This window comes from Metopolophium dirhodum, chromosome 8 (assembly GCF_019925205.1).
Source record: "Metopolophium dirhodum isolate CAU chromosome 8, ASM1992520v1, whole genome shotgun sequence".
NCBI classification, from domain to species: Eukaryota; Metazoa; Arthropoda; class Insecta; order Hemiptera; family Aphididae; genus Metopolophium; species Metopolophium dirhodum.
In genome coordinates, this window is record NC_083567.1 from 18,710,122 (window position 1) to 18,729,294 (window position 19,173).

The 19,173-nt window shown below is 27.1% G+C and overlaps 1 protein-coding gene across 1 annotated transcript in view; it reads right to left on the minus strand.

Moving 5' to 3' along the window:
- The window catches only part of LOC132950934 (neuroendocrine convertase 1-like), a 45,422-nt gene that overhangs the window by 13,583 nt on the left and 12,666 nt on the right, over positions 1 to 19,173 (minus strand). The window contains exons 2-7 of the mRNA XM_061022565.1: positions 15,098 to 15,204; positions 12,302 to 12,418; positions 11,400 to 11,504; positions 8,397 to 8,513; positions 7,459 to 7,611; positions 3,691 to 3,853 (exon numbers count right to left, since the gene is read on the minus strand). Coding sequence (XP_060878548.1) covers positions 3,691 to 3,853; positions 7,459 to 7,611; positions 8,397 to 8,513; positions 11,400 to 11,504; positions 12,302 to 12,418; positions 15,098 to 15,202 — 760 coding nt within the window. The 5' untranslated portion in view covers positions 15,203 to 15,204. The remainder of the gene's footprint in view (positions 1 to 3,690; positions 3,854 to 7,458; positions 7,612 to 8,396; positions 8,514 to 11,399; positions 11,505 to 12,301; positions 12,419 to 15,097; positions 15,205 to 19,173) is intronic.

Below are 19,173 nucleotides of genomic sequence, written 5' to 3' on the forward strand. Positions count from 1 at the left end.
TTTTTATGTTTATATTAGTGGTGATAAATTATTCATTTTACGAACACATTTATCGATTTACGATATACCTACGTCCTACCTATTATGTTCAGCGTTTTTTAAATGTAATTTTTGAAATGGATCTTTGTGTCACCTACAATTTAAATGGTTGAACAATCGTAAAAAGTAGTGCCTAAGCGTAATAAATAAATAAGAAGTATATTATTATTCGGCAATGTTGTCTCAAAATCATAATCCAAAAATAAGAATCCAGGCGTATACTATAATACTTTAACATAGATAATATAGTTTAATTTGGTTTTTTTATATGTAGAATGTATATTATACTATACATTGTATACAGATTTAAATAAATTCCTGGTAATCATCCAAGACGAAAATCATGTGGGGGGGGGGGGGGGACTTAAACTAATATAAATTAATAGTAATAAAATGATATAAATATATTATGAAGTGTCACCACACAGGTGACTTTTTCGCCAAGCTATTCGTGTAAAATAATTTCACTCAGCGCACTCAATGTGCATGTTTTATACGTTAATTCCCGTACAGTCCAACTAGAGTTCTATATGAACTTCAGATTAAATATTTGGTAGATTTTATGTGTAGACAGTTGTTGACAATATATCTGTAGAGAGACTAAATGACTATTTCAACATTTGCAAACTGTGTGGCGCGAATAACGAAAATATATGATGTACGTATAAAATGAACAGTCCACCAGGCTTACCAACTCTCGGAGACAAGAATACGGGACAATTTTTTTTCGCAACAATATTCGGTCTGATATTAATATACCGGAAATATCGTCAACTTTCTATTATATAGCCCTTCGGAATTCAAAACGATTTAATCAAAAATAATATTTAATACAATATGTATAATGGTAATTTATAATGGCGCATCGTTATTTTAAGATATAGGTGCGGGACACAATATAATAATGATTGCGCACTGATGCTCATTGATTGTACGCACATTGCACACAGAATATTAAGCTTTAAACGTGGAAAATTATGATATTCGTCGCACCCGTCACACCCTACTTGCGAGGTCTGTGCAGTGTTGCCAGATACCTATGGCTAAAATCTCGTATCAAGCTTCCCAAAATTCTCGTATTTTAACTTCAATTCTCGTACACTAAAAAAAAAAACTCGCTTCGCTCGCTATAGTCATACTACTCATTTCTTGATTTCTTATATCTATAATCATTCATACATAATCACAGATATACATTATACAATATTATCATTGAGTATAGATAGTATTGTCACAGAATAATTATTCTGTGGTATTGTGGCGACGCACATAAACGCACGCGCACTCTGGTTGTTTCGCCTCAACTGACTCCGGGTACCACGACTAAACTGCGAGGTGGGCCGCAACAGTAACAACTTATTTATTCTGTATGGTAGGCATAGTTAACAAATTGCACAAACCTAATACTTTTAACTTAGAAATAAAAATTTATATTTACCAGTAGTTAAATTTAACCACTTCAATTTGAAAGGGTTGATTAAAGAACATGAAAAAAATATAATAATCAAAATCACTGCCTTAATAAACATAATATTTAACAATTCAAACAAAACAATCTAAAATTATAAAAAAAAATGTAACAACTTATTTATTCTGTATGGTAGGTATAGTTAAGTTCACAAATTGCACAAACCTAATACTTTTAACTTAGAAATAAAAATTTATATTTACCAGTAGTTAAAACAATTTTATTCATCAGCAGAATAAAATATATCAGCAGAAATATTTTCTGATGAGATTTCTTTTTTAGGATATAATGTATTACTAGTCATTCTATTAATCATTAACTTACTAGGAACAAATTTAACACAATTTTTTGTTTGAGATCTTCCGCCCTTTATGCACTCTTTTGTCAGTATAGTACCATTTATAGTTTCGGTAATTAACTTGTTTCTATACTTCGTTTTTATAGCATTAACGCTAGAAAAAATTCGCTCGCAGTCCGCGTTAGAGTGCGGTAGACAAAGAACTGATAAAGCAAAATCTGGAAGTTCTTGTCCTATTGCTTCAGTTTTTATATCATAATCCTTGATGTTAGACCTGAAATAATATATAAATTAAATATACTTACTTTACTTTTCAAAATTAAATTATATATTTATTACCAAAATATATCAGCTGATCCATTGGCATACTGTAAATTAGTAATGGAGTCAGGCATGTGCATTATTTTTAATGGAAGACTACGCCACTGGTCATCTATCTTTTGAATTAATTCCACATTGTTTTCTGGCACTATTCTTGTCATTAATGATATTAATGGTACAAGAGTTGGGTGCGAATCATGGTACTCGATGGATAGGGCATTCTTTGCACTCAATGATGGCAGCTTACTCAGTACAGGATCGTCCATGTTATACCGCTTCTTAAGCTCTAAAGCAGCGGTTTGCAAAAAATATCTACAACTCTTGAAAAAGTGTTTTTTCTCTACATTCTTGTTAGCTAGTTCAGGTACATTTATGTATTTTAGAACCTGGGCACCTAAATATAACTGGCTATCAGGAAGATGGTGTTCTCCATTGTCAGGTCTCACACTACTGAGATCATTTTGCATTACATAGTTTCTTTTTAAAAACGATAATAAGATTTCCTGATACAGAAGTCGAATTTTGTCATGTAGATCATTGAATCTTATTTTATATATATTAATCTATTATTAATCTATTATGTTAAACTGTTCAAATTCAATAATCTAAAATAAAAAAAAAAATAAAATAATTAGGTTTATAAAATATGATTGAATTCTCGTATATTTGGCGTACGATAATAGGGTGTCCTCGTACCTCGTACGCTTGTGTTCAATTCTCGTACGAATACGAGAATTCTCGTACGTCTGGCAACACTGGGTCTGTGGCCAGCAATGACGTTAACTATATTTGTATGTAAATGTGCAGGTCGGTTGTAGTTATAATATACAATGTCCCTCGATAATAATATTAAAATAAACCGTTGCACGGCGTACGGTTATTATAATGGGTATGTACACAATTTTTTTCTCTTTGTTTTTGAAATAATATAAGTTATAAACAACAATAATCACCGGTATATTTTAGTATGATATACGTCGTACGGCTGATTGTGCCGCAGAGTTTGAGATTTCGTATTAAAATATCTAAAAGCACAACTTGATTCAAAGTCCATTGTGTTCGACTTCGAAAAAGTCACGACAAACGCTACGAATGAAACTATTATTTTTCCGAAACATTTGTTTTTTTTTTTTTTAGAACACAATTTACTTCAAGATTAATATTCTAACGTTTCGAATTGTATTCAACCAAGACAATACTCTAACAGCGTTATAGCTTATATTATGTTACTAAAAACAATGTTCTTTCATTATCATTATTAAACCCCAACTGATTCAGTGTGTTATTTAATTACGGTTTTATTTATTTACATATTATTATATTTTATGCGAAATGTTGTTCATTAAAACAATATAATATTGTGTTATTGTGATATTATAATACTTGTATACCTAATTGCGACAATCCGTCATGATTGATTAATGCCACGACATTTAATGCTATTAAACGAAAATATAAAACTATCGAGAAAAAACTTCAGATTGGAAATTGTATAAATAAACTCAATAAACCTTTAATAACTATTACTATAATAAATTATAATATTTTATAACTGAACACTAACCTCCTACTTTTGCATTGTAAGCAACGCCTACACCACACTTTGTATTATTTGCTGCCATTGCAATTTCTCCAGCACATCTAGTACCATGGGAATTTGTAGGATCTTCGTACCTAGGCATAGGATCCTTTTTATTCCAGTTCAGATTGATACTGATTTCTTCATCCTGAAATCAACGTGTATAGTGTAATTTACAATAAGATGAAATTATATTTTCATAAACAAGTTTGAAAATAAATAAAATGTGATATTTTAATTGAAAAATTACAAACACATTCGATGTAACTAAATCAGGGCTTGCAAACGTTATAATAACGTTATGATTATAACGTTATGTTTGATAAAAAACGATTGAAATTTGTAAACGTAATTATAACGAAAAACGATAAACATAAATAAATAAATAACACAAAACAAAACGTAACGTTTAACAAAATATATGATATATCATTAAACAAAACATAACGCAAAACGGTATATATTGTATTCCATTAAACAAAATAATTAATTTCCAATTATTTAATAATACTTAGTATTATTCAATTATTTATTCGAGCCAAGAATTAATTTTATCCCGTATCCGGCCTATTCGGGAGATCCCGTATTAGATTTATTTTAAAATTTAATAAGAAGGTATTAATAGAATAATTTAATTACCAATAGCTAATAATAGTGATACTCTGATAATATTGTACTGTACTATCTGTACTACGGTCGGAATTTATACCATTCAAGTTATTCAACTATTGTGTTCGGTGATCATTGGTATTTATTTTGTTGTTTGTGAATGTTCTATTTAATAATGGTAATATGGTAATAAGTATAATTTAGATAGTATGAATTATACTATGTTGTCTACACTCTATAGTATATTAGCTATGTACACACTTTTATATTGCCAATACATATTATTTAACTTTTAACAACATAAATGAAAGATTCTGATTATTTTGTCAATTGTAGGAAGGTATAAAATAAATGTTGACAAAGTATGTCAAAACAATCAGAGTAAAATATGTTTGAAACATAGATTCCTGCTTAAATGATATTCTCAAGCACAATATTGTAAAACTTACTAAATAATTTTAACATTTAAAAACCTAATAATACGTTCAAAATTTCAAAATAATGATCATGATTTTTTTTTTTATATTTATTATTTTATAATAAAGTCCTTAGAGCCTAGACAATTTATTAAATTCAATAATACATTATCACTTATAACTTAAGATTAATTATCATCATACTGTTTTATCATTTATTTTGTTTCCATTTCTTTACGAACTATGTATATTGTAATTTAATCTGTATCACTGTACTCTATATTTTGTAAATAATATGTAATTGGGTTATCTAACCCATTTAATTAAATAAATAAAAATACACAATACCTACTTAAAACTCAGAATAGGGAAATTATGTCCCCAAAAAAGGTCATAGTCATATACTTTTAAATTGCAGCCTGTGTACTTTTAAAACAGGTATCTAAATACTTTTAAATATTAAATAACGATAAACGCAAAAATTGTATAACGTTTTAATTATGAATAACGTTAAACGCAAAAATTGTATAACGTTTTAATTCTGAATAACAATAAACACAAAAGTTGAATAACGTTTAAATTTTGAATAACGATAAACTCAAAATTTGTATAACGTTTTGATTGTAAATAACGTAAAACAATATTTCTTTTTCAAATACAAGCCCTGAACTAAATAATATGTATTTTAATTAATATTTAAAATAAAGTTAAATTTTTAAAAACCCAAAAAAATACAAATAAGCAAACAAATATTATAAACGTCTTACTAGTAATTTAATTATTATTAAAATATAGGAGAATTAATCTTTTAGGATATTGCGTGTACGCAGTTAAGACGGTATTTTATCTTGTAGGACTATTGTAGGTGATTAAAGTTTAATATGAAATGACTAGCTGTTTCTGACTTATATAAGTCCTTTTAAAATGCATATATTTATATTATTTATAGTTCAAAGTATCCCAACGAATTACAATATTTAAATATTTAATGCACATGTATACGCTAAGTATACTCAAAACTTTCCGAGCAAAATTTTAATATACATATGCTTTACACCGTTTTACCACGATTATAAAATCAGAAAATAAAATGTTTAGTAGGTACCTATGTTTACATATAGCAAATTGTAATATTTTTTTTTAATAATAATATATCGTGCTGGTGGGTACCTGGAAATATTTTTCCAGAAAACTCCTTTTAATACACTCTAAAAGTGTCGAGTTGTTGTGTGACGCAAAGACGTATAGTAGGTGAGAGGTCGTGGGTGTATGCTTTTCAGTTGGAAGTCGGTCGAAATTATATAAGTACCTACCTACATATTGTATACGGTTCCCGCAGGTTACTTCGCATTTTGTAAAAATATTTCTATCGCCGAAAACCAAAAAAGATTACTAAGGAATTTTAGCTGAAAATAGTTGTTACGATATAGTGGCAACCGTTCAATATAGCCGGTACCTATAGGTAGGGTATTAGACGGGCGAAAATTACATTTGTGCGCGTCATAAATGCTGTTCGAACTGCTCAATAATGGTACAAAACGGCTTACACCTGCACGGTTTGTGAAGCATACCGTGCGGTTTTGATTATTTCAATGATTATTCAATTTTTTACCGCAATAATATTATAGGCACCGAGATAATGGACGGATAACGTACGCTACGGAATTTGCATAAAATCGTTATAACCATATCAATTATTATTCCTTAATTTATACGTATAAAATATTCCACTTGCATACAATATATCGTTCAAGTGTTCGTATTAACACATAAACACATTATTATCGTACACAATACCTATATATTGAATTTGCAGGTATAACCCATATTATACGGTAGGTAGTACACTGTACTAGTATGAAATGGGTATGTGGTATGTAGTCCATAAATTAGTGAAAGTAATATTTTTTCAACACGTTTTTATGTCAATAAAAATGTTTTGACATTATATTCGCATTATTGCTTTTCTCAGAAGTCAGATGCTGCGGGGGCGAAATTAAATTTAAACATTCATATGATTAATAATGCTATTCTATCAAAATATTGCACTGCAGTGTCCATAAAACCTGTATACATTATTTGTCTAATGTCCTTTAATTTATTTATATTAATTCATCTGGTAAGGAATTTTGCTCTGGGTCTGAAAAAAATTAAGATAAATTACATATGGGAGTATTAAAAGTTTTGTATTTAATCAAAAACTATGAATAAACAACAAATTCGTATATCCACCAGAGATAATTTATAAAAAACTATTTTTGATATTGTATTAATTAAATTAGCTTGATATGCATAAAACATAATTAGTAGGAATTACAAAATATTAATAATTGTAGATAGTTTTTTTTATAAACGATTTGTCGTTTACATTGGTGTACACATTTGTACATCCTAATGTTATATTTTTACGATTAAAAGTAAATTAAACGACCGCGACATTCAATTAAAAGCAATGTGAATACTTTTATGATGTAGGTGCATAGGTATAATGTTATTGAAATTATTTTTTTAAATATAAATATCATAATATAGTGTTGCGTATAATATTCACAAAGGTGCTTAATAAACTAAAAATATTTTGTATCAATTTAATGTTAATTTTTAAACGTTCAAATATCTTGTTATAGAAATAGGTTATCATATCAGTACAATCGCTAAATAAATAAGAATAATTAATAGGTACCAAAAATATTTAATATTAATAAATAGTAACATTAAACATACTAACATAATTATCCTTAAGATCATCGTGAGTATATTCTATTCCATCATCGATAATCGCTACCCGAATACCTTTACCTGTGCATTTTAACTCTTCGTATACTGGTACTAAGTTCATATCTAGTGGCATTCCGTTGGTATAATTTTTTCGGTAATCTTGCTGAAATATATGCAATAGTATTATCAAAAAATTTTGGAAAGTTTTAACGAAAATGTGTTTTACAAAAAGAACTTTCACGAGTGATGGGTGGATGTGCGCTATAAAATATTTAATATTATTATTGTTACGACGTAGCTATCATGATAAAAGACCCAAAGCTGTTTCTCAGGCATGTACTGAAAAATATTATTTCCATAAAGAAGATTTATATATCCTTTAATGTGAACATTTCATAGTTTTGTCAATAAGTAGGTAGGTACTATTAGGTAGGTAATATATCGAAAAAATAAATAGATGGGTAACAGATTTCTTACTTTTTTTTTGAAAAATTCAAATAAATCATATCTAAATAGGTAAATATTATCATAGTTATATCATATAAGTATGTATTTAAAATGTTTAATATAAATTAATTTGTGTTTCATTACAAATGTTTTTATTACCTAGGTGGTACCTATATTAAATTGTATGAAATTAAAATGTATTTAAAATTGTTCACATACCTAAAAATGGTCATGGATGTAAGTATTTTATGTAACTGTAATGATCTTACAGTGCTTAGTCATCGGTTGCATTAGAATTTAATCTGAACTCCTCCATTTTTAGTTTTTATCAGCTAATGGGTGTTTAAAAAAGAATAATGGTCTCTTTCATACACTATATGATTCCTGATCACACCGAAGAAAAAAATACCATTAAAATAAAATCCAAGGAATAATAATGAACGATTTATGAATTTATGATTTAATGAATTTCAATGAGCGAAATAAAACGATTATACCTACCTCGTACCACTGCTGTTTCCAAAGTTCGTCGTTAAAATAACTCTCATATCTGCTGCGGACGTCCGTCGGCACTCTTTTATACAACTTTTTCGAAAATCCCTGTTTAGCCCAATTCACCTAAAAGTTTTATCCATTTTACTAATCGACATATATTATACGCAGAACTGTGTGAACCAAATTTTAGCAATCCATTATCATTATGACATGAAGAGAAGTTGAGATGCCGGATTATAGGTTAGCCAAAGTGGAGTTCATGATATATTTATACCTAGTTTATTCGTCACGGGGATTAACTGTAGGAACGATCTAAATGTAATAGCCTAAATACATTAAATAAAAATAAGTTTAAGTTAAAAATGTGTATGTGTGGGTCTGCTATAGTGGAGATCACAATGGAGATTTTTAATCTGAAAATTACTATAAAAAAATAATAAATGGCTTGAGTAAAATATACATAATAGCAATTTTGATTTATTTTCTAGGGGAGTCCAATTAATTATGTGTGAAGTGTCGTCGATGACGGTCAAAAAAAAAAAATTCAAAAATGATAGCTTTATAGAAACTCTAGTATATAATAATGTATTTTGTGAAGTATTATTATATTTGTTGACAATAAAACGGTGGATACCTATTATTAAGTTTAAAAAAAAGCAGTGCTTTAATACACGGATCGTTATCGATAATACCAATGAATATTATTACTCATTACTACATAGGTATATATAGGTACTTAATATTATTATTTATTATATTAATGTAGGTAGGTATGTGACACTTTTTAAAAAAATTAAGACTTAAGTTTAATATAATTATTAAAAAAAAATTTGTGTTTAAACATTAGTTTTGACTTTCAAGTAGAAAATATATGGATTTGTTGAAATCATATTTTTTCTATTATACAACACCGAGTCACCGATAAAATATAAAATATAAAATATACATATTAATATAATATTATATATATTATTATAATTAATTATCAAAATTATTCGTCGAATATGTGAGATGATAAAAAAATTGGTTTGATCTATACGGCGTACATTCTAATATTTGCAAAATGTTCATCTTACATTTTTTTGAGCAAGTTTCATTCTATTATCATTCACCATGTGATGAGTATTTTAAAGAATTTTCACTAAACGTAAATACAATACTATACGTCTATACTGTATGATAATATGTAGGACGTAGGTACTATTTTATAAATATATAAATACAATAAGTTGTCCATTATCCGTTTTTCAATCCCCGAAGTTTAAAAATTTCATTATTTATTGAGTAAAATGATGAGAACATAATATTGTTATAAAGGCAAAAACATATTGACTACGTAGGTAGTACGTTGACAATCGTGTCACCTTAAAATTATTAAAAGTAATAACATATGAACATCCGTTTAAGAATAGTACTATGTTTGCATTTATTTTAGTCCTTTGACGTTTTTTAATCAAATCTACGAACGACGAATAAAAGTGATGTATACGAACACTGAATTATTTTGATAGAATACAATTCAATAATAAAAATATTATCATTTGTCATATTTTTTATAGTTTTATAAATAATATACGCGTTTTCATTGTATAACATGAACTATAGAATGATGCATTGTATACATGTTATACGATGTTACCCGTTAAAATAAAATAACTATAAAACATTTTAATAGTTATTATTATTAAGAAAAATTATTATTACAAGTATAATGTAATAAAATTAAAATGTTACAAATTAAAATTTCTGAACGATCGGTTTACAGCAATAATATCCTTATTAAATTCTCAAGTAGAATGTATTTATCCAACTAGCCACGTTAAATTGTTTAAATTCAAACTGAATGTTTTGTATACAAGTGAGGACGACAATAAACCACACTGTTTAATATGCGAAAAACAAAAGAATTCAATGGGAGAGCGTGATATGGGTGTGAAATCTAGGATAACGTAATAATAGTTCCAAGGTTTAAAGAATTTTCTTTCATAAAGTATACTTGAAACAAAAAAAAATATTTTATCATGAATAACAATAATATTATATTATATTATATACAGTATACAGTGTATAATATTATAGTATATAGCATATACTACATAAGCATAATTTCAAATTTTTAAATAAATAATCAAAAAAATATATAATTTATTTTTTACTTTAAATGTCACACTATATTTGTTATTCGTATGGTATTCAACATTTTAAAGTTTTTTAAATTATATAAAATTGCACCTAAACACTAAAGTATATATCACTATTTTATTGGTATTATTTGTTTTGATAAACACAAATCTAGTAACTAAAGTTGAACTTAATTGACATTTCTTCAAATAAATTCACTTTATTAATATAATTATATAAATACCACATATAAATCTCCATAATAACGATTAATGGTGGACGGAGTGGCCGAGCAGACTAAGGCGTTGGTTCGAACCCGGCCACGGGGCGGCATTTTTCTACGGGCAGTCACGGTGTCGGGAGAGACCCCATCCGGGCATGGCAGAAACCTACGGGTGCCCAACTTGAAATTCTGACAAACCTAAAAACGTGTTTCAACCAACCGTTCCAACCGTTAACTCCCCCTCTCCCCCCCCCCCCACTACAAAAACAACAAAAATAGCTAATGGCCATAGTTGCCGGGCAAAGTTCAATGAAAAAAAAAATAAAAATAACTATAAATCTTTAAAATTGTGCAAAATTATATTTCAATTATTAATTTATAATACACTGGTAATAAAAACCCAAAATAACAAAAATAAAAAAATGTAAGAATAAAAATGTTATTGCTATTTTTTAACACAAACAATTTTGTGTTCAATATATTGATTAAGTAATTTAAACCCAATTCACGGGGTAATAAAAAAAAACTCAAAACAGGAATAACCTTGTGTAATTTTTATAGTAATTGAGACAATTATTGAGCTAATTTTGAACGTTTTATTTTTAGTTAAAAAACAACTAAATAAATACGACAATATTAAAATTATTTGTGTATATAATACATACCATATTATTCTGTTTTAAAATGTTAGTTGTGTTATCGAATGGCACGTGATGGATTTCAGGATGGTCTTCTCTTTTCACTTTGTAAACATTTGGTATACCATCTACCTAATACAGTTTCATTTTATTCAACAATTTTAAGCATTTAAATTAAGCTAAAAATTAGAGAATATTTTTAATATTTGTAAACTAAAAAAAAAATTTTTATGTGCTGCATGAGCACAAATAGTTCAATGTGGAAATCATTGAAACAATGACCAATTTTAAAATAATTTGTTGTACGCATTAACAATTACTGTTCAAATCTCCAAACAGTTTTCAAACGTTACAAAACGTAATCAACAATAAATGTTCATTACTTACTACCTTTTTGGGTACCTATACCTACCACACTTTTAATTGTAACTGTATTTCTTTTATGTCTGTTATGTTAACCAACAGTAAATACAGAAAACATTAAACGTTAATATGCATGAATAATATTTACCATTGATTATAATTTGATTAGCTTAGCTTTATGAATGTGTAATAATTTATAAAACCATAATAATAATAATAACGTAGGTAGGTACTAAACACTGCAAAATATATTTCACACATTATATTAAATGTACCATACATTGTGTTTTAAATATAACTATAGGTATGTAATTTGAATTTTATGTTCATTGTTCATTGTTCACATTAGTTTTTTAATTTAATAAATTTAATTACCTTCCAATACTTAACATTCCTCTTATACGCTTAACAAATAATGGGCCTAAAAAATACGAATAACTTAACAAATAACTGTGCGTGCATTACACGAGTATTACAATTTCAATTTTAGTGTATGTGCATCACACTGTACTCTGATGTGTACATAGTTAATTATATTTAATTATAATTAAATTTTTTAATCTCACTGGTTGTGCAAACGAAAATCCCTGTTTTATTATGGTTTCGTGTATATCATTCAGATCATCAGTGGAATGGAAATACCATACATTTGAATAGTGATTCACGTCGTTTTCGCCATGATTCTACGGGGAGAAAAAGAAGCGATTAATTACTGTAGTCATTTTATTTTAAAAATTAAATACCAGATATTTGCTATTAATTATATTTAGGAATAAAATAACGATACGATACTTAGTGGGTATTCTATACATTAATAGTAACAACACAAATACCTACAAATTAGACTTTCTTAAATTAATTTTCATAACATGAAATTTGGTATTTAAACAGTGTTTATAATAATTCATGTAATTAAAAATAATAATTAATTATTTCTAATTTGCTTTTAGAGAAAGGTTAAACATACAAATTTACATTTAACTAATAATAGAATTTGTATTTGATTGTTACTTTATTAAAAAACTTAGTATTACATTATAATATTATCTTGCACTCCAATACGGGTAACTACTATCAACAAACAGTATTTAAATTGCATTTTGTATTCTTGGGTTTTAAAATGAATTAAAATAAACGTATGCATGAAAAACCTCGTGAATACAAAAAAAATGTGTACTTAGGAAAACGTGTTTTGTATAAAAAAAAAATATAAATAAATAATGACCGATATAAGAGTTTGTAGATTGTACCTCTTATAAGTATTTTGCGATTCTGTATCATATAATGAATAGGTAATTTTCAAATAATTTTCTATTTTCAAGATTTTACATGCTATAATGAAATAGTGCCAATCAGTGAATATGCCTATAATTAAAGTTTATAAAATCAAAAACTATTATTTTACGAGTACGTGAACCTATATGTATTTCGATATAAACGCACCATAGGTACCAACACTTTTTTTGATTTTATTCAAAAAATATGAAGAAAGGTATCGACAAAAAAAGAGTTAAAAAATATATGGCTAGGATATTCATGTGAAAACATGACAATTTGTAATGGATGAAATGAAATCCTGTCGTGTGTTTTGCAAATTGTGTAATTGTGTATGCAGTTTTTCGGATACAGAATGTGTACCTACGCTGCTGTGAAACGACAAGTAGGTATTAAATACCATTGTTGTTCGATGAAATTATAATTGATATCGACGACAATATAATTCCTTTATCTGCATTTGATGTTTTCAATTATTTATATCGAATCGAATTTGCTCTTTTGTATTTACTTATAACATTCGATTACGCACATACACCGAAAACATACACCGATGTGCACATTTATGATAATATGTGCAATGTACATGTCATAATGTATCATCGGTACATATTTATTTATTTATAATATATTTATGTAAGTATGCTAATATATTATGGTGCCTTCGGTAAAGTAATAATGAGCTAACCCACAAATTTACAACGTCATTAATTATAGCAAACATACACAATACAATTTAGTTCATAAACATTAAATATTCTAAACCACCTTTACTTAATTATGTATGTACTTATAACATATATTTTATGTGTGTGTCCACTCAAAATTAGAAAACAATAAAAAAAGCTACTTACTTTTTTTTATCAATTTACTATTATAGTAAAATAATGACGTTATGTATTACTGATTAGGTATACAAATATTTTCAAAAGATATATATTATATTATTGTTAATAAAGTATTTTTAATGTAGAAAATTCTAAAATAATTATTGACATTGTATTTTTTTTCCACACGCAACGTAACGAAATAACGCATTGCGCTTATTGTAAACTGTTGCTATTAGGTAAACGTTGTTATGTTATAATGATGTTAACTGACCTGTAAGGTATAAACAAAACTGTCTAATTTATTTTATCGTTGATTTAAAATATTTATATTTTTAATGTTCATATTTTGAACATTTAAATAACAATAGTTTCAATTATAATTTTATGTTTTTGTTTTCACACGTTGAACACATTTCAAACACATAATATAAACACAATATTTTTTTAATGTTATAAAAACCAATATTTAACACATTATTAAGCTTAAAGCAAAAATTGTTTAAAAATACTGTGACGACGCATATAATATTTTAACTATAGTGCAAATGGTAGGTACGATTAAGCATGTATACGATATAGTCAGGTATATGAATAGAAATAACAACAATGACCAAACCGTCAAAATTATCCTCTTTAAATGATTGATGTGACTAGTATTCATTATGATATCAAAACACTAGATTTTCATACAGTAAACAACTATATTATTATATAGCCGTATACCCTAGATAGTCTATTTACTAAAAGTATGAAGTACCTCATCTACAGTGGTTAACTGAAACTGTAACAACCATTATGTACTAATGTTTGACAATATTTAGCCTGGTCGTATCCGGATATGAATACAATATTATTATTTGTTACCTACATTTATTTAGAAATCTGTAATTGCGAAATACCAATCACAACGCGTTTGTCAAGCTCCTGTTTTTACTATCCGATTTGTGCATATGTTTACCATACAAGAATGTTATATTATTGTATATACTAGTTTTTGGATATTACATAAAGCAATTACCTAATTATTGTCCATTTTACAATGATATGTACCTATTTTTTATATTATTTAATATTGTTTTATTTTCAGTGAACATATTTTAATCGGCAAAAGCTGTGCGAGAACAAGTCAGTAAGATGTTTTTGTGGGGTCGTGTTTTGACCTTCCCAATATGTTCACTATAAGCTAAATAATACTACGAACAACCTGTGCTCGAATTCGGGGGGAGGGCATTACCAAATTATACAACGCATACTTACATAGTGTACTAATAACTCATGAGGATCGATCAAATAATCACCAGCGACGAAATATAAATATTCGCATACATATAGTAATCCGATAATCTTCTTATTCATGCTCATTTCTGAAAAAAAAAATTAATTAGATAATTTAAATTGATTACTAAACATAGGTTCTTAAATGCTTAGTTTATTACATACTCAACAATAGTCGTTTAATCTTTTGAATAACTTTAATCATTCTCAATAATAATAATACAGTACAATAAAAATTAATTAACTTCCTAATGCGTTATAACTTATAGTATGTCCACTGGCAAAATTTTCATCGGAAACCAAACTGTAAATTTTTATTCAAATTCCCAAAAATGTTCATTGCCAAAATCCAAAAGTAATAACCTTAACCGACCTAATTTAGGAAAAACATTTTATATTATTGTTGAAAAATGTTACCATCACACTCATCACAGTGTTAAGATTCATGATTATTTTAAATTAAATAATCTTTAAATATATCATTAATCAGTAGCAAACATTTTTTGACACACATTTCAATCTAATTCTGAGTTATTTGAATGTAATCCGTCATTACACTCGAATAATGTGGTTAATTTATATTTTAATAAATTATTAAGTAAAATAATTATTTTTTTCTCATAAAAACTCCAATCTCCCCGATGGGATCAAAACATTTTTAAAAAGTTTTATAAAATATATTAACGCACACGTTGATAATAGGTACTTAATACTTATACAGTTTTGAATAACTTTACTGCAATACATTATTTATTTGGAAATTTGGGATAGATACATGTAATAATACTAAATATAGTTCTATGTTTTTAATACCTATTATATTTCATTGATTGGTATTTTTGAATGAGATTAACTACTAAATATTATTTATTTATTTTTTATACACCTGTATAATAAATTATGGCATCAACGGAAAAATTAGTAGCCAATAAGACTTTATTATTTACATACCTATTAGTTAAAGATTATATGAAATTGGTTGACGGAGATCACTGCTCAGTTCTATTTTTTTACACATATTTTGATGAGTGCAATCATCAAAATGTATTGAGTGCTTTTGATGAAGGTGCTAGGATTTCTCGTTAAGTTTCTAGAGTTGATATATTTCATGGTTTGATTCAATTTATTGTCAGTGTTTGACATTTTTATGTGTTTCACTGAGATGAATACACTGAAATCTGACCATGAGATGTTCGTATGTGACGCAAGTGTGGTTTATTTAACCCCGTATTTCTTTGATATAATGACTTTGATCACCGTGTGGTGAAGTATTTGATATTTTTATCTCTCTAAATTGATTTATTTTTAAATAAAACCATTGATTTGGCCATCCAATAATGTGATTATTGGATTTATTGTTATTTTGTGAATCGTAGTCTGATATAAATGGTCATAATTCCAAATCGGGGTTAACTGCAGTAGCTCTTTTGGCTTTTTGTTCGGCTTTTTCATTTCCTATTATAGTGACATGTATTTCCAGGAAACCACACAAGAAATGAACAAGCATTCTATTTACGTGATCATTTAGTTCATTGGTTATTTGAATGATTGGCTGTGGTGGTTTTGGTGTAAGCTAATAGAGTGCTTAGGGAATTGAACATTATTAAATATTTGTTTTTTATTTTCATTAAGCTGAATGCTTTGGATGTATTTTAAATTTGAGTTTTTCTTATTCTTCTACTTTAAAAATACTATAGATACTATTTTATGTTTGAAGTTTAATATTCTTATCGTTTGATATCACAGCTAGTCCTGATTATTGTACGATTTTTGACGAGTCAGTTTAGTTTTATAATATGTAGGTACATAGTAGTTCGTAATCCACTTATGAGTTATGAGTAAAGTATTTAATGGAAAAGGCTTTTATAAATGTTTTTATCCGTAGTATTTTGTTGCAACAGGTTTGGTTAAAGTTGATTAGGTCCTTGTGAAATTAACAATGAGGTAGGTATTTGTATTGGGTATTGGTTTATGTTTAAATTTCCGTTTCATTATTTATAGCAAAAACTTGTTGTTTTAGTAATGTAAAATGAGATAAACTCACAAAATTGTGGTGAGCAGATTAGTTTTTTCCGATTTTTTAAAATTTTGAATAGGGACCTATGTATCAAGTAGTATTTTTCTTAATGTAAGATATCCCAGCTATGTTACGTATACTTGCGACTGGACTACCAAAGCCCTTATATGTATATTGATAACCAGATAGCAAGATTTTGTACTATATTTAGCATTTGTATTATTCTATATTTAGCTGACGCTGTACCATATTATACTACCGAACCATAATACCTTTTAGATCTCATAAAGTCTATATATATTTGTACTAATATGTCCAAATTAGGATCCCCCTCCCCCATACAATTCGCCTGGCTACGCCACTGCCTATCCCTATGATCAGTGATATTTAAGGCTTCGAGTTTTAATTGACTAATAGGTTATAGGTAATATGTATAATAAAAATAGCTAAATAATATAACTAAAAATAATGATAATGATTATACATCGGCATCAGTTGAGTTTGTCACCGAATGTTGAAACTAGTTATAAAAAGTATTTATTTATTTATTTAATCATAATAACGGACTTATACTCCAAATCTTAAATAATAATTTATAGTAGGTAATTATTGATATAATGAAAGTTTCAAGTCAAAAATTGAAATATAATAATATATTAAGATAAGTGGGAAAAACTATTTAAATGGGAAAAATTTTAGAGGTCAAAAAAAAAACAAAACAGCTGTTGATTATGAAAGTGATAAATAGTTTTAAGTTTTAATTTGTATTCATTTTTGTTTCTTCCGATTCATTTAAAAATTTGCATTTCCAAAACTACCAACTAAATACATATTCTTACAAGAAAAAAACTTAGGGTTATCAATATTGATATAGCACTTTTCTACTGTACAATGTGTCTTCAGATACAAAAAACACCACACATCATTAGAAAATCAGTACATTGATTCAATACGCTCAGAATCTAAAATGAACGGTTATTTAAAAAAACATTGTAATATAAATTCTAATAGTTGTGTAGTACTGTAGTTGTTGTGTGTTACAGTAACTCAATTGTATCTTAAATAACGAACGGTATTTTAATTAAATTCTACGAATTACGAATTTTTCAATTAGTTACTTTGCAGAAGCATTTTTTTTTCAATATAACACTTCTTTAGAGAGATTCAGCAATTGTAGTCACGCATTTTAAAATAAAAATTACAAAGGTATTTTTCCATCTGATGTAGGACCACAAAATATACAATGTAAGTACCTACACCATGTTTATTTCATGTTAATTATATAGTAAAACAACTATAAAAGTTTATAACCATAGTATGGACAAATTACTTTGATTAAATCTTGCTAATATTATAGTTGCCATGAATCATTACATAAATGTTGTATTTTAAATCTCGTATATATATTATATTATTAACTATTTTTACCAATTTTACAATTAATATAAGGTAATAGTAAATTACATTATATTTATGTAATATAGTAATTAGGGCCAACTAAAAAAATATTGGTAATATACTATTATACCCATATTATAAACATATAATAATTGCTAAATAAATTAATATCTCCCGAAATGACCACATCGCATTTAAAACCGTGAGACAGTTTGGTAATAAGCTCACGCACTGTTTAAAATTGAAATTCATTAAACACTTTTAAACATTTACTTTTTAGATTAAAAGATAGTCAAATAATACTTTGGGCAAGAAAAAATAAACTTATTACTGCTTTTTGATGTAGTATTTTACTATTCAACGCAATTTTATTAGTATTAAAAAGTAACTTCATCCAACAGCGCACTTAACTTCGAGAATTTTTCACTTCCATAGAGTATACATATTATAGTATGTGGTCATTAAAATATAATAATATAAATTTAACATAATATCGTTAAACAGCGTAAGATATTTTGACAAGACTTAATAGGTCAATAAGGTGTTGGGTGCCTAAGAGAACGATGTTTAAAAAAACATTTTATTCACCTTAACAAAATATAAAATAAGTAATGTTATTATGCTGAAGTATTTTAATTTAGCA